At 35.4% G+C, this 18,428-nt stretch overlaps 1 protein-coding gene across 3 annotated transcripts in view; it reads right to left on the minus strand.

The window, feature by feature from the left end:
- Positions 1-18,428, minus strand: part of GMDS (GDP-mannose 4,6-dehydratase) — a 614,085-nt gene that overhangs the window by 314,654 nt on the left and 281,003 nt on the right. For all 3 annotated transcript variants that reach the window (XM_004753606.2, XM_045089644.1, XM_045089647.1), the window contains 2 exons: positions 16,803-16,995; positions 15,863-15,967 (listed from right to left, as the gene is read on the minus strand). In XM_004753606.2, coding sequence (XP_004753663.1) covers positions 15,863-15,967; positions 16,803-16,995 — 298 coding nt within the window. The remainder of the gene's footprint in view (positions 1-15,862; positions 15,968-16,802; positions 16,996-18,428) is intronic.

The raw sequence follows: 18,428 nt of genomic DNA on the forward strand, positions 1-18,428 counted from the left end.
ATAAACATTTTCTGAACAGGGAAAGAAGGAAGTAGGGGTATTTAACAGTTTAAAGAGTAAGATATCTTTTCATTGATACATTTACTACATCATGAAGTTAGCCCTTTTATTTCTTTTGCCACAATTCTAGATTCTCAGGAATGATTTACCTCTTAAACCAATATGTTTGTTTTACAGGGATATGTATATCAGTAAGCATAAATATAACATTACAGAGGTCAGTTAATGATGAAGAAATTTTCTAGTCATACTAGTCAACTTATCTCTCTTCTGATACATTGTAGTCATAATGTCTTCTCACCCTCCATGTTTGTCAGAACCTCTACAGACTACTTTTCCCTCTATCTACAGGAAGCATTAGGGAGTGGGGAAAATCAAATTTTCTGTTATAGAAGATGATGCAGAAGAATCAAATTTTCTGTTATGAGAGAATACATTCAATTTATACAAGAATGGGATAATAGACATGGATATCATTTTTTGAAATCAACCCATGTTTCTAGAAATCACTTATTAATATTAAAAATGACGTATCCTACATCATTCTATATGTTTAAGCTGCATTTCAGAAGTGATAAACAGAGCTCTTTTACAGAAGGACAATATTCGTACTTCTATTTGACATTGCTCATACTTGAACATCTTGGATTAAGTTTCTTCTTTTGCTTCTATCTTGACTCAGAATTGTAGTGACTTTTGAGAACTAAAGCAGGGCTGCTTCATGTAAATTTCATGTTCAAAGTAGCTTTGAAAAAAAAAATATTGGCCTATTCCAGTGTAGAGACTACAAAGTAAGAAAATCTTCAAAACAGATTTGATTCAAATTCTTCACCTGACAGGAGATGGAGGACAAGACAAATATCTATGAAATGAAGCTACTGTGTCTCCTTCCATAATACTCTTACTTGGCACTCATGATTCAGTTTGTTATTCTCTCCTGTCACCGAAAAGTAAAGATATGCAGTAGCCTAAAAACAAATGAGTACAAATGATATTTTCTCACCCAAGGAAAGCAACTAACATTTCTTCCTCTGTAAGAACTGTTGAAATACTTGGGTTTGGACTTCTGTTTATGAAATATTTTTCAAAAAGGGTCAGACTCAAAGGGCAAGACAATCAGAGATAAAGGATGAGTTCTAGGTATCAGTTACCAGTCAATAAATGCCACTTTAATTGTTGATATGGAATAAATGTATATTAAGGAATGAAAAACAAGGAAGGGTATGGCTTTCTTATTTGCTATATAGTTACTCTCCACTACTACCATCTATGCTTTCTTGATATTCCTTATCTATTTGTGTCCTCAAATAAAGGCCAAGGGTGTCTAATGAGCACAGAAATGGCAGCCGCATATCTAAGGCACACCAGAGCAGGGACAGAAACTGTTTCTGAAGGACCACAGAAATTAAAAAAAAAAAAAAAAAAAAGCATTCAGTTAGAATGATGATAGTTTTTCAACTTGACTAGTTCAATGGGTGTCCAGATATTAGGCTGAACATTCTTTCTGAGTATGTCTGTAAGGCTGTTCCTGTTAGATAAGCATTTGATTGAATCCATAGACTGGCTAAGCACATTGCCGTCTTTACTGAGGATGGGTCTCATTATATCCCTTAGAGGCCTTACGAGAACAAAAATGCAGAGGAAAGGAGAATTCCTCCTCTCTGCCCAAGTACTTGAGCTGAGGCACTGGTCTTCTCCTGCTTTCTCCTCTGAACACTACAAGTCTATGTCCAAGTCCAAGGGCGTCCTGACTCAGACTAGAACTACACCTGGATCTCCAACGTGCTGATGTCAGATAATGGGACTTCTCAGCTTCCATAATCATGAGCCTGTCTTGAGGGCCTTATTTAATTTGCATAAAAGCAATGTCTGTGAGCTGCAAATCCAATATTCTTCAAATCAGTTTTTTTTTAAAGATTTTATTTATTTATTTGACAGAGATCACAAGTAGGCAGAGAGGCAGGTAGAGAGAGAGAGGAGGAAGCAGGCTCCCTGCTGAGCAGAGAACCTGATGTGGGGCTCGATCCCAGGATTCTGGGATCATGACCTGAGCCGAAGGCAGAGGCTTTAACCCACTGAGCCACCCAGGTGCCCCTTCAAATCAGTTTTTAAGAACAAATATTGTTATCATCAACAAAAAACAAATTTAATAATCATTTAACAGTATATAAACAATATAAAGAATTCTAAAAAATGAGAATGGCTACCATTTAGCAGTATCATTGACTCCCTAATATAGAGACTATAAAATAAAACTTAATGAAACATAATTTTTGAAAGTTAATAGACTTAGTTTCAAAATAGCTTAGTCTCATATTGCCCCAGGTTTTATGTCAACTACATGACAAATTCAAGAAAAGTAATTTATTTTCATACCTTGCTTCATCATTCCACATTTTCACTAATTAGATTTAGGATTTTGCAAGACTAAACAAGCAAAACCAGGAAAGTAAAGAAGAAACAAAATGTTAAGCAGTAATAAAGGTCTTGAGGAAAAACTTGAGGGTCCAAAATAGGAGCCGATGTGACTAGAATAAAGCTCATTTGGGAAATGAAGTGTGACTGAAAAGACAGGCCATTTTAGGAGCCAGCATAACATAATGGATAATCACCGGTGCTTTGGAGTCAGGCTGTCTGGGTTCAAATCCCGGATCTTTCACTTACTACAGGAAATTAATATAATCTCTCTAAATTTCCATCTTTCCACCTATGAAATGGGTTTCACCATATCTATTTACTAGTTTTATTATGAGGATTAAAAGAAGTAAGTGAAAAACAGAGTATGGTCTACGTGGTAATTGCTAAGCCATTATCATCATCAATATCACCAATAGTCCCAAAAGTTAAAACTTCTTGAAAATGTAAGCTATTAGCTCAGGAGCCCTCCATAGTTCTCAAGAAGAATTTGTGCTTAAAAATTCTGGTATTAGAAGCACTTAGAATCCAGCCAAAGAAAAAGGGAATATGCTAAACACATCAAGCTAGTGTCAGAGACCGTGGGGGACATGGCCACAGAGTATGTTCATCCCATCAGCTGGAGGAAAGGAGTGTGTAGCAGGACAGCCACCTTAGATGCTAACTAGGTACGGCTTCAGAGTGAACAGTAACTACCCAGGGGAGACTTTCCTCCTGAGAGAGGTGCCAGATCCCAAAGCACAGCTCATGTGGAGCCCTCAACTCCTGCAATCCCTACCCCCAAATCCATTCCAGAGAAGCAATTTCATAACCGCCAACTCTAATTAAAACAGTAGTATTCAACTGTGTCTACAAAGTTCTATTTATCTGTTAAAGAGACCTATACACGTCATTTTTTTCATCTATGGTACATTAGCTCATTTAGTGCTGGAGATAGAATAGATTATATTCATTTTTAAAATATTTTAATTCCCCTGACTGCTATTTACTTCCTATTAGGAAGATTTCCCTTTGTTTGCAGGCTAAGGAAACATCCCCAAATGCCTAGCACTTCAGATTAAATACTCATCATAGAGTTCTGAGACTATACAGTCCAATGATCATTTACATGAGTATATACTAGTACTAAGGTTCTTCCTCCAATAAAATTAATCAGCACACCTCTGAGAAATTCCTTCCTCTTCTTTAAAAAAAGGTTTGCTTCTTTTGTACAAATTCATTGTTAGGATTTAAGAGGCACCTGGGCTAGGGTTGAGACATTTCCTGTGTACTTCAACCCAGCCTTCTTTAACATCTTGTGGGTACTGGGGCTTCCCCTATTCCATTGATAAAATTATGTTGCATGCCTACCTTTTCATGGCCAGGAAGTGTCTCTTTGTGATCAGATTGTATTTTCACTTCCTTAATTGCATCCCATTATGGGCTACTTATCCTCATGTACATCCTGCTTTAGCGCCTTTTAAGAAATCCTAAACATACTAGACATTTAAAAAGTTTTATTATAATGACCTGCCTATTCTGGCAGAAATAAGCCTTCTTTAACGTAAGTTTTGCTCACTCCAGGAATTTTTATTCTACTCATCAATAGGGTCTGTCTAGAGCAGGAATGTCTCCATAACAATAACTGGAAGTATTCATTAAGCCAGGAGTATATAAAGATGGTAAAAGGATTTGTTGACAATGGTTGAGCCCATATGCTAATATGATCCAAGTACAATTTATTAAGTGTATTTCTGTAACTGCATGCCCCAGGATTCCATGAGTCTATAAGTATAAAGGAGGCCAGAGTAGTATTAGGGTCTACCTCTTGCTTAGTACCCCTACCTGATGAATCCCCAACAATTCTAGGAGTCCCTGGGATATTTCAAATATTCTCAAAACCAGTTGCTTAACGTTTGCACCCTCCTGGTATTAAACTAATTTAGGGAGAAACCACAGTCACCAGCATCCTCCACAAGAACTCAAGTTGCTACACGGTTCCTGATCCTCTGACAGTTCAGAGCAGCACGGGTTCTGAGTTTCCACAGGGCAATGCATCTCCCTCAATGAGTTGTGCTTTACACAAAAGTGGGGGAGATGCCTCTTTCTTAGCTCATGGCCTCCGTTCATGATCTGATCCCCAAAAGAGTATTTTTGGCATCCCTAAGTCTCTAGAGTCACAAATTTCTTCATTTAAAAAAACAAAACAAAACAAAAAAGGCTTTGCTGCTCTCTCTTTGTACTGTATCTCCTTTCTCAGACCTAGTTACCTGCCTCAACTTTAAGGGGTTGCCAATCCCCCTCTTAATCCTAGTTCAGGATAAATTTGGATTATACTTGTTATAAGTGTATTTTTAAGTATCTAACAAACTATAGAAGATATTCAGTGGTTCTGGTAAAAATGTCCAATGCCTCCTCACCCCCCAAACAGACACACAATGATCTTGACCTAAGGAACTGTTCTGTTTCAGGGAGATTCTCTCTATTGTGCCCCTTGCAGGCTGTACTGTCTTGCTGTGTTTGTTCCCAGAAGTTTATCATTATGTTTTAGTATTGGCTTATACATTGGTCAAATGCTATCTTTAAGCACTGAAGCATTATCAGCTGTTCCCCCCCCCAAAGAAGAAACAATTTTATTTTAGAATACATAAAGGTACATAGCTCTTTAATAAAGGCTTTTAAAGTTGTTGGATTTTAGTAATTGAGATTTTAAGTGTTTGGGCACCTGCTTATTTGAGTCAATTAGGCAGTCAATTCATGAACTGTGCTATTGAGTATGCAGGAATACATTTTATCAGTGAATGATTTGTCATACATTTATGCAACTGCAAATGTTATCAGCTGGTTTTTATGCAAGGTTTCAGTTCCTCCACTAAGCTTCCCAGAATGCTGATTATGGTTCTGGCATGCTGTGTGGCTCTTCTCTGATCTTCTTTCTTTGCAATGGTATTTTTTTTATAGCACAACTTTTCTTTCGCAAAGATGAGCACAGGAAAGGAATATAGATTTTATTTTATTTTTTTTAAAGACATTCTTTTTTTTTTTTAAAGATTTTATTTATTTATTTGACAGAGAGAGATCACAAGTAGGCAGAGAGGCAGGCAGAGAGAGAGAGAGAGAGGAGGAAGCAGGCTCCCTGCTGAGCAGAGAACCCGATGCGGGACTCAATCCCAGGACCCTGAGATCATGACCTGAGCCGAAGGCAGCAGCTTAACCCACTGAGCCACCCAGGCGCCCGGAATATAGATTTTAAATCCTCTATCTAGAAGAATCTTTTCTGCTGAGTTTGGTCTTTAAATGAATTCTGGGAAGTAAACATTACATAAACAACAGAAGTTCAGAACTTATTCTTGCTTCACGTTCAAAATTCTGTGGATGACTCTATCACATCTTGTCTGCCTTAATTACCAGTTACCAAGCTCTGAAAGCTTAACTTTCTTACTTCCTCAGGAAAGACAAGTTGTCTATCACTTTATTAATTTACTTTTCATTATTCCTTTTTATTATTATTACATTTAAAATTGTGAGATGGTTACAAACTCACCCTCCTTCTCCAGATGCAACATTACTAGTAGTGGTGGAAATAACAATAATGTGCTAGTAACTTTACTTACATTATTTCCTTTAATGCTCACAGCAATCTTAAGTGGAAACTTTATTATCCCATTTTATGGATGAAAAAGCTAAGGCTGAGAGAGACTGAGAAACTTGCCAAAAGTCACTCATTTAGTAAGTGATGGAACCTGGAGTGAAGCAGTTGGATACTTCTGTATCCTTATCTGAGCCTGATTCAATTAAAAGGGAAAACAAAATTCCATATTAATAGTGAAAAATAAACCTTTGATTCAAACTAAATTTGGGAGAAAATGCTATTTGGAAAAGAACTGCAATTTGTCTTATAATTGATAAAATTTAAATTGCAGTTATACTGTTTTGTTTTTCTGTAGTATAGCCAAAAAGTAACTGAAACAAAACAAAAAATCTTGGTTTGTAATTTTTTTGACAAAAGAGCATTTTGTATTTCATGTAAGATTCTCATAAGACCATTAATAAAAATATCTGAATCATTTAAGAAATACTTCAGGGTATCATTAATTTTCCCAAGGGTCTTATATAGGTGTTTGACATTTACTATAATCCTTCCATATTCATCAACTTTTTTGACTTTCCTATTTAAATGTTCACTTGTTTAACTGCCAAAATCTCATCTGAAAATGGCCTTTCCTGTGATTTCAGCAATCCTTCAATACTACTACATTTTTTTTTCTTTTTGCAATTCATGGATGTGTCAGTGACTACTCTAATTCATCTGTAAACATCATTAATATATTCTGTTTTTGGTTTAAAAGCCAGGCCCTGTGGGATTCATATTTCTTCCTGTCTTAGTCTTATGCCAATGGCCACTAGAATCCCACAAACAAGTTTGGCTCCAACACAGTATTTCACCTTAGAAGGGAAGGAGTAAAGAGATATTCTAGGTTCAGTTCTGAAAATATAGTAAGAGGGGATGGCGGAGAAGAGAGGAGAGGAAAAAGAAATACACATATGTTCAAAATCTACCAGGCACTGTATTAATCTTTTTAACATACTTTCTCCTATTTTACCTTTATACTTGACCCACAGGTAGGTAACCAATACTGTCCCTTGATCCCCACAGTGCACCCACCCATTAGACCGGCACTATTAGCAGTACAGAAGAGGAAACTGAGGTCTGAGTAATAGTACAGCCAAGCAGATTCCATCCAGGCCTGGCTCTGAGTAGCTTAATACACTCTTAACCATTGTGTACCCTATCTGCTTATACTGTGGGAGTTGCACTATGTGAAATCAGACAGTTGTTAGTTTGGTTTCCAATGTAAATGTCACTGAAATTACAAGACATTAAAAAAACCAATTTAACAGTCTCAGAAGTCTCACCTCAGTAGGTGGGAAGGACCTGACTTTGTTTAGTGGTAACAACCACCTCAATTAGACCAACTATTGCTTCAAAAGTCTTTCATGTTTTTAAGCAATTACACCTCATCTCCCCACAGAGAATAATATTGGCAGACAGCTCTGTGAAGTCCAAGTGCAGATGTCATCTGTGAAGTATCACAGTCTACAAATGTAATAGTAAGCCAGATGATGTCACTTTGTGCCCAACCGGAAAGGCCACCTAGAATCTAGTGGGTCCAAGGTGAGTGGCCAACAATCTAACCTTTTATACACAGACAAAATGGTATTGTGTAAAACTCATTAATGCTCTGCTGAACTCAAGCATGAGATTACTTCATCAGCTCATTTCACAATGGGCAGCCAATTTTTTTTTTTTTTAAAAAGGCTATGATGCTCATCTAAAAGAACCACAAAATAGCTTTAATATATAGAAATACAAATAAAATATTGGACTGTTGGATATTGGTTTGCTTGTTTCTTAATACTTCTATAAATGTATGATTTAAATTACTACTCAGGCAGGCAAATATAACTTTGTAATTTTTAAAGGCTGTTTTTCTTTACACACACACACACATACACACACAAAGATGAGTACTTTAATCTGTTAAAATTAAATAAAAACAAGTTCCAGTCATTTAATTTATATCCTGCATTCTACTATTCCCTGAAGCACTAAAATATCTATGAATACAAATTATTTTAAAGGAAAATTTTTAAATAAAGTGAACATCTCAAACTAATATTATTGTAATCCTATGCACTGTAAACTTATCTCGAATCCATTTTATTGTCTTATATCAAAGCCAGAACAAGGACTCTACAGCTGATTCCCAAAGGAAAGCTTTGTTCTTGTTATAACTTACAACAAAAGATAAATATGTTCATTTATTTTGGAGGTGGAAGGAAGGTCGTCATGAACCTACTTTGATGTCGTTCTGCTGACCAGTGGGTCACGAAAGTAAGAACTGAGCCACAAGTGATTAGGAGAGCCCTGCAATAACAACTGTGTTCTCTGGGCTTCCCTGACTGGCATTTGACCTGTAATAGACCATAATACTTAAGGCCTAAATGGTTTCACCTGGATCTACTTATTAAATCAGAGAGTTTGGGGGTTTTTTTCTCCTGTGTTAAGGTGAATGCTTGCTAAAGCTTGAAGGATTTACTGCAAAATAAAAGTGATATGTAAAGAAAAAGAAGATCTCAGTCTTATAGATGACATTTATCTAGATTTGGTAATAACATTCAAGGGTGAGATTCTAGAGCAGACTTTCTCACCCTTAGCACTACTAACGTATTGGGGCTGAATAATTCCTTGCTGTTGGGGCTGTCCTATGTATTGTAGGATATTTAAGAACATCCCTGCTGCTGCCCTCATTTCCAGTTGTGACAACCAAAAACACCTCCAGACACTGTCACGAATCCTCTGTGGGGCAAAGTCATACTCTCTGCATTCTTATTCCTTCACCCCTAGTTCTTAAGATTTAGTCTATCTTCCAGGAATGAATAAAGACCAATGTTCAGAAAAAATGAAGGGGAAAATTACCCCAAATTTTACTGTGACTTAATCAGTTAATTTTTACAGGAATTATAGTTTAAACATATGAAAATGAATTTAAAGTATTAAATACAGTCAGACATGTTAAAAAGCAAAACACTTGGCAGCTTAAAAACAACAACAACTACTCAAGTCTAAAACTCGAAGCCACAAGTTCATGAACCTTAAAATGTCAGATTCTCTCAGTCAGGTGAAGACTGTGTTTAGACTGATATATATGATTTCTTATGAAGCCCGTATTTAGTGGAATGTGCTATATCATCTAAAAATGGCTCAATATCTAAACAGTAGTAGTACACCATCTATTTGTGGTAGCCTTAAACTGTTAATTACAGGTATATTTAAAGTATTTTATATCTTCTTATTGCCACATGATTTTTAACGTACTTTGTATTAGTTCTGTTTCTTCTCATTGTCAACTTCTTGGTGATACTCAAGTCATTGGTTTCATATCTTATTTACACTGAAACATTATAAAACTAATGTATTATTATTATTATTCTGCTAAATATCTGAAAGGACTATTGCCTTTAACCAAATTAATTAATGTCTTTTACAAAAGTTAAGAGCAACTGAGATAAATTTCCAACTTCTTCACTTGCTTTGTTCCGTAGCACAAGTACCAGCTCTGCTTCATGGGGGCTGATTTGCTCACTTCCAACTCACAATTCATATACATGCTATTTCTGCAAATATGAACAAAACTTAAGTCATTCCTTTCTTCAGGATTATTTTAGCTTTAGCGTTGACAACATGTTAATTTTGTCACCTTGGACAACTCAACCTCATGCTGCTTCAGTTTCTTCATTGATGAAATACATGGGATGGAATGATCTTTAAATTCCTTTCTAGCTCATAAGTTCTGAGAGTTTTGGGGGAAAATACATACAAATGGATATTAGCTGTTTGTTCCCTAAAAGCTCTTTAAAACAAATAATATTATCTATTGGGTTAATACACACAAGGATCAGAAAAAAATAGGTGTATGAATTTCCATACCCAAATATAGAAATATGTAACTTAAACAAGGTTAGTCAAAATGTCTCTAAAAAGAACCTTTAGGGTATTAATTCACAATGTCAAATGCAACAAAACAGCTCAAGAATATAATATTCTTCATTGTTATATTTGATGATGATGATGATGACGGCCAAACTACTCTCATTCCCTCAGCTGGGAAATGATAAAAAGTTCTTCTTGAACTTTTTGCACCAGCTTCGTAGTGGTATTTATTAGGCTTTATGTGGAAGACAGCATTATTTAGGGGTCAAACATGGAAGGAGAAAGAAAAGGAGGAAACCTATTGAGAAAAAAATAATACCTTCTGTAGAGCCGAGTAAATGTTCTAGTTTTATACACTTAAAAAAGAAGAAGAACAAAAGAATGGAAGAAATAGGACTGTTGATGGACCATGATTTCTTACTCAGGTTAAAGGGATCCAAGGGATGGATCCAATCACTGCATGTGACTCATTGTTAGTAAAATAATGGTGTTGAGGTAGGTTCACATAGCCAAACTTGACTTCTTCAGTTGATTTTGGAAATAATAGCCATTGTATTGTCCAGACAGACCTTATGATCTATACATTAAGATGAGTCAACATAAGAAAAATATCCTCATAAAAAGACTGGAACTCTTTAAACTGATCTCTGTAGCACCAGTAGCAACTAAGTGAGAGTCAAAAATCAACAGGTCCTACCACTGTGAACCAACAGACACTTAAGCCTCAACTGCAGATAGTAGACAGCAGAGAACTTTCACCAAACACATTCTTGGTGTGGGCTTTCTCTCAAGGACCTCCTAGGAAGTCTATCAAAAACCTACACCATTACTTAGCTGTAGGAGATGAGACACTATTTCTACAATCATACTGAAAATGGAAAAGTCACATGAATGCTCAATATCATGTGCATTTTACTTTTAATCACAATGGCTACAGTCATTTAAGTCAGGAAATCAAGTTGAATCATTTGGCTTTTCTAATCTACTGAAACTAGAAGGTAGGATGTCTCTCTTTGTTCATTCTTGATGATCATGCAAAATATGAGAGTTTCTTCAATATATTATTTTATATATAACATATAAATGCTATTTATAATTTTTAAAGTTCAGCAAATTAATATCTGTGACATGCTAATATAAAAATAAAATATAATTAGCAAAATGGTTTAATTATCTAGGTGATGAATAGTAGGAATTCCTGTTACTTTACCTTCTGAATTAATAAACAATCAATGGGGTGTCTGGGTGGCTCAGTCTGTTAAGTGTCTGCCTTCAGCTCAGGTCATGATCCCAGAATACTGGGATGGAGCCCCGCATTGGGTTCTCTCTGTGGAAAGCCCGATTCTCCTTCTCCCTCTGTCTGCCACTTCCCCTGCTTGTGTGCTCACAGGCCCACTCTCTCTCTCCCTAATAAATAAAATATTTTAAAAAGAAAATATATAAATTTGTATTTCCATAAGAAAGGTGTCAATATAGCCACATTTGTGGCAAACAGAACCCTGTATTTATGTACATATAGCTACAGAGATACGTAAATGAAACCTAAAAAATTTCAAATTTGGAGAAACAATATGAGAGGAAAAAGCTTTTCAGATACATGTGCAGTTTTGTGCAATTTATTCATAAAGCAACTATCACTTTAATTCGAAAGACAGTATATTTTTTATTTTAAAAAGTTGAGTGCTTATGAATAAAAGTACCTTATGAATATTGGTGAGTATTGTTATATAATATATAGTATTCACAGAACATGATACATATCATACTTTTTCATCTCTTTATGGACATATAAGTCAAGAATTTTAAATATTGTTCATTATTAATTTGTAGTAGATATTACTCAAATGCCTCCATTTATAAAAAAGCAAACCTAAAGCATGAGCATTATCAAACATGCCTTAATTGAAAGAATGATTGCATGGCTGACTGGGAAACAGAGCCCAAGTCTTTGGATTACTGATTTTATTCTCTACAACAATAATCTCTACCAGTTAATTTCTGTGCTAAACACAGGTGATCCCAACTATCTTTATAGGCATTACAACCTTCTCATAACAAAGCAAAATAAGTATACTTAAAAAGAAAACCATAAAGGGCATATGGGTGGCATAGGCACTGTTGAGCATCCAACTCTTAGTTTCGGCTCAGGTCATGATCTCAGGGTCATGAGACAGAACTCTGAGTCAGGCTCCATGCTCAGTGGGGTGTCTGCTTGAGATTCTCTCTCTCCCTCTCCCTTTTCCTCTGCTCCTCTCCCTGCTAGTACATGTTCTCTCTCTCCCGAATAAGGGGAAAAAAAAGAGAAAACCACAAAGTATTTGGAATAGAGAAAAGGCAAATAATAGAGTCAAAAGTGAAATAAAAAGTGTCAAACTTAGGAGGAAGGGCTGCTGTAATGAACTATGCTCCTGTTCTTCAGTCAATTCCTAGTTTATTTGGTTCTATCCCTCAGTACTTCAATAGAGCACAACAGAACCCCAGCTGACCCAAATACTTCACAAGTTCTGTTTAAGGATGGGTTACCTATTGATTCTCCTTGACTTTAATATTGGAAATCCTTTGCATAAGACTATCTTGCTACCTTGGGAGAAATATTAAACCCAAATGAAATTTCCTTGATGTTGAGGAACTAATTATTCTATAGGTGAGGCCTGCAAATGTTTTCTTAAAGGGCCAGACAGCAAATGTTTGGGGCTTTGTAGGCCACAGGACTCTACTGTGAAAGCAGCCATAGACAATATACAAATAGATGGATATGGTTGTGCTCCAATAAAATCTATTTTAAAAAATAGGCTGATCGGTTGGATTTGGCCCGTGAGCCATTATTTGCCAACCTCTGGTCTAGAATACCTTTATGCTGGAAAAATACTTCTTCCATAATTTTTTTTTCTTCCATACGTTTTTAAGTTAGAAATTCTCATGGAATACTGTTCCTGTAGTCAAAAGGGCTGTATTAAATATTTTTCTTTAGAGAAAATGTACACATCCCAACAAAGGTTGCATCAGTTTGGGCTCTACTAATTGGACATTTGTGGTAATGTATCTTAGAACTACACTGAGGTTTACCACTGCACTATCTAAAGAGCATTTGCCTACTGTAGTAACAGGGTAAAAGATGACTGATGCATAAATGCTCAATCTACTTTATAAATGAACTTAAAGTACCACAGCAATTGTAGGTATATAGACTAAGATTATTAATTAGAAATGCATTTTACCTATTGCAGTATATCAGGGTCAATCTTTATTTCAAAATGGCCTTTAGCTACACCCGTACATGAAACCAGTAAAACAACATTTATTTCACACTTTTATATAAACCCCTACTGTTCTGTAATTCAGACTGCCCACCTTTAAAGTCTGTAACGTTTTACTAAAACATGAGATATTCATTCCTTCATTCATTCAAAATATTTACTGAATGTTCATTAACAGATAGGTACTGTTTTATAAGCTGAAGATTTAAAAATATAATACAGTCCTACAGTTAAGGAATTCTCAGTCTGGCAGAGAATCTCTTTGGAAAATATAACTGATAAAACAATAGTATTATGGTGGGATTAAGTTAATATGAAAATTAATTTCCAACTTTTAAAAAAGCTCTAAGTATTAAGTATTAGATATCTTAAATATTATATTATTCCACATATACTCCTATTTATTTTTCATTATTTGATATTAAATGAAATAAAACAGGAGCTATTGATTTTCAGATATATAATAAAACAAAGCAGAACGGTTTATGCTACAAAGTCTTTTTTAGACAAACATTTAACAAAAGCCCTCGATGTAGAATATTGTATATAGAATAACTCTGTATGTTTAAGATAAAGACACTTGGAGTGTTTTTGAAGGAGTTTTAGTGGGCCTGAGGACAGAGCTGAAAGTCAGTAAGAGGGAGTGAGAGGGAAGAAAGAAGTATTAATTTTAAAATAATTTTTTAAAAGAAGGGTTTAACACTGACAAAGACAAATTAGTTCTCATTATAACATATGCAAATAGAAGTGTTTTTTTTGAGGGAAGGTCATATTTTAATGTATCTTTTCCTTCTGCAACTAAAAATGTTTTTCCCTATCCTAACCTGGTCCAAAACAATTGATTTTTACTTTTTTTTTAAAAGATTTTATTTATTTATTTGACAGACAGAGATCACAAGTAGGCAGAGAGGCAGGCAGAGAGAGAGGGGAAGCAGGCTCCCTGCTGAGCAGAGAGCCCAATGCAGGGCTTGATCCCAGGACCCTGGGATTATGACCTGAGCCGAAGGCAGAGGCTTTAACCCACGGAGCCACCCAGGTGCCCCTTGACTTTTACTTCTTTATTTTGTTCTGCAGGTAGAAAGTTGAAAGGGGAAAAGTACAGACACCCAAACAATGGGTATAAACATGTTTATGAGGAAAGAGGCAGAGGCTATCATTTACTGAGCAGATACCTTGAGCATCCTGCATACCAAATGCAGTGGCCAAGGAGAGGTAAGATTTTCCTTTTTTTCTTTTCCCTCTACTAAGGACACCCAGAACCACAAAATTATTTAAAGATATTTTTCTGGCTGCTTATTAAGTTGTTTTCTTTTGGGGCAATTGGCATGACAGACTGGGTTCTTATTCTTTAGCATCATATAATGGGAATTTTTAAGTTATGCAATTATAAAAAAAATGTATTGATATTTAAGATACCTTTATATATCTGTCACTTTATTCTTTCCTCATGACTTGTAGGTTAATTATGTAGCTATATAGTCACATAAAATTTCATTGAAAAAGTTATAAGCATTACTAGTTGTTGGACATGAAACAACTTATAACATTTGGACTTACATGGACTTTTCATTTATTCTCAAGCTAAAAAGCTAAATGATAGTGAAATTGTATAAAACATTTCAGAATTAGATTGTACAAATAATTTTCATTTTGTAAAGAGTACACATGTTTTGTAAAGATTTCTCATGCTTCAGCAAATAAGAAATAATGATAAGAATACACATTTTCTTATTTAAAGCCTAAAATTTGGAACAGAAAAGCTAGCATGTTGCTGACAGTTTCAAAAGCAACTGTGAAAAGCAAACAAGCCAATGCAAACAAAACAGTTTTCTGAAAAAAAAAAAAAAAAAAAGAAAAGAAAAGGGATAATGATTCTACATATCAGCACTGATTTAAATTATTTTAACATATACTTTAGAAGCACGGTAATTTATGGATGTCTCTTTAAATGGAATATAAAGAAAGAATACTGAATATCTAACGGACTCAAAGTAATATACATATATTCTACAAGTTGAGTCTACATGCATAAGAGTGACTTCCAGAAACAAGCCTTAGTATATTCCTTTCCATTCATTTGGAAACTTCCTAATACTTAGGTAAAACGTGCTTGATAAGACCTACTAATGAAAATGGTAAAATAAGAACAGTGTATAGTTTTCCTGTTTAATAAAAACCTAGCAAACATACTAAGTAATTAAGTTTGGATTTACATTTCTTCATTTACCACTTCTGACATTCACAATATAGTTGACTCTTGAACAATATGGATTGGTGACAGACGGTGACTCTCCATGCAGTAGAAAACAGGCATATAACTTCTGATTCCCTCAAATTTAATTAATATCCTACTGTCGACTAGAACCCTTACCAATAATATAAAGTTGATCACATATTTTGTATGTTATACGTATTAAAGTTGATCACGTATTTTGTAAGTTTTATGTACTATATGCTATATGCTTACAATAAACTTAGCTAGAAAAAAGAAAATATTAAGAAAATCATAAGAGAAAATACATTTACAGTACTGTCTTGTATAAAATCCATGTAAGTAAATCTGCAAAGTTCAAACCCATTTTTCAAGGGTCAACTGTAGTTAAAAGTAGATGTGAAGTTTTCCCCAGTCTGTACAGTACATATGCAGAATGTAACATACAACTTTTTTAGTTATTGTTAGTCTGAAACTGTCTTGTCCATTACCATATTTACTGACCTCTTCTGGGACTCTCATGATTGAAGAGAATGCCATTCACTGCAAAGAGATTATATGCTTCCCGGAAGTTTACCACAATCCAATAGGCATAGAGTTTAGCAGCCCCTGTTGGAATAATTTTTTTAAAAGCAAATAAAAGATGGTGTATTATAATAAAAGATGGTGATTTTTCACCCACCTTAAACAAGTAACAACTTGCAAAAATTAATTTGTAATATACTAAGTTAGAAAAAGATAGGAGTCAAAGCCAATGACTAAAGGTTCCTTTGCCAGTTAATCATGTGCACAAGAAAATATTTAAGATTTTTTTTTTTTTAGTTTTGTAATACCCACAGTTCTGTCTTCTACAATCTAACTGATTTGGTGATAATATACGCAATAGATCGAGTTGACCTAAGGTCTTATATCCGTTTTCCTAGTTTTAAGGAGTTAGAAAAGGAAAAAAAAATGAAATCTTAATATTCTAGATGCTTTGAAGTTTAATCACTGAAGCCTTTCATGAATACTCTTTTTAAAATACATAAGATATAACTGACCCCCTTTAAAAAAAAAAAATTGAACCCAGGGAAACTTCCATTGGGGAAATAAAAAACATGAAACCTATCACTTCAGCAAATCTCACAACAGTTAAGTAAAAAAAGTCTTGTGGGTCTAATTTTCCTTTCAAAGTGATGTGTACAGAAGGGCTGGATGAACGTGGATCACTGAAGTGAAGTGGTAATTTCATCCTGGAGGCAATGACAGCAAATACTTAGAGTGAGCAGTGTATAATGTTCTGCTTCCCAATTTCTAGTCACTTTAGTCTAATCTTAATGTTATTCTCACAGTCAAATGATTTCAGATGAGAGACAGGAATGGATTTAAAGCAGAAACACATGCATGCCTCATGCCAAGAGAACATGCATGGCACATGCACAAGGCTGTACCCATGAATTCTCACCATACGGTGACCGAGGATAAAAAGGAGTCGTCTCCTTCTGGGGTATTTCTTGCACTTTCCCATAGAGTTCACTTGTTGAGGCTTGGTAGAACTTCACAGAGTTGATAAGGCCACAGGTTTTAACTGCATCCAGAAGCCGTAAAGTGCCAACTCCATCAACATCCGCAGTATATTCAGCCAGGTCAAAAGAAATCTGGAAATAGCAGGTGAAGATAGTACCACATTAATGGGTAGCAGCAACAAAGGTGCTGACAGTGGTAACAAACACATCTTACATTTCACATACTTAGAAATGTTGTTTGTGACAAAATATTATTTTCTAATAGCAGAATAAGTACATGAATGTCATCTATTTCTAACATCAAATGGTTGAAAATATCTTAAGAAATACCAACAAATTATCTATGGTAAAATGAAGAACAATTATTTTTTCAAAGGCTTTATTTATTTGAGAGAGAGAGAGAGCACAAGTGGGGTAAAGGGCAGAGGGAGAAGCAGACTCCACTGAGCAGGGAGTCCAATGCAGGATCCCATCCTAGGACTCTAGGATCAGGACCTGAGCCAAAGGCAGATGTTTAAATGACCAAGCCACCCGTGTGCCCCAATGAAGAACAATTCTAGGCTGAAGTTCCTAAGGCAGTGTTTCTCAAAGTACAAATCCCTGCTCCTCTGAATCATCTGGGAGGTTTCTAAAAATTCAGAATTGAACCAATCTCTTGGGGATGGAAGCCTAGAAAAATCCCCATTTATGAGTCCCAGTTGACTTTTACTCTCGGAGAAGTTTGAGAACATGTGCTTTAGACACAGTTGATTCTTTAAAATATTGTTAATTTTAAAATATTGTTATTAAAATATTTTTAAATAAAATCAAGAATTACATTTTATTTTATTTTTTTTAAGATTATTTATTTATTTATTTGACAGAGAGAGATCACAGGTAGGTAGAGAGGCTGGCAGAGAGAGAGGGGGAGGGGAGCAGGCTCCCTGCTGAGCAGAGAGCCCGATGCGGGACTCGATCCCAGGACCCTGAGATCATGACCTGAGCCGAAGGCAGCGGCTTAACCCACTGAGCCACCCAGGCGCCCCAAGAATTACATTTTAGTATATTACATATATACATATAATCTTTTAATTATGAGACACTGACTACAGTAAGATGCTAACGTATAAAACTGAGTGATTTCTAAAAAGAGGGTGTTAAGGAATAATTCTGTATTTTTTAGTTTCTTAACATAGTCCTTAAAAAAAAGGTGACTGATATGTTTTTTCTAAAATTATTTCTAAACATAATAAACAAGTTAACCTAATATTAAAATACCCCAAAATAGTATGGCTGAAAATCTTTGTTGCTGGTTTATTTGCAGGTCACAAATACAGCTGGTCACAATGCAAAGATGCTTCCTTTCTGCCTGGAGAATGACCTCAATACTCACCTGGAAAAACTCGGCTCTGCAGTGAGGAGGTTACTGGCCCACATTGCTGCTAGTCCTGAGTGTTACTTGGGCACAAGCTACAGTCTTGTCTGTGCACAGGGTATTTAGGGAACAGGTGAGAGGTGACAAGGCACCTGACTCAAGACTACTACACTCATGTAATCTAAGCCTGTCAGTAAAACTCACAGCAGCT

Source organism: Mustela putorius, unplaced genomic scaffold (assembly GCF_011764305.1).
Source record: "Mustela putorius furo isolate JIRA1106 unplaced genomic scaffold, ASM1176430v1.1 tig00000117_pilon_pilon_pilon, whole genome shotgun sequence".
NCBI lineage: Eukaryota > Metazoa > Chordata > Mammalia > Carnivora > Mustelidae > Mustela > Mustela putorius.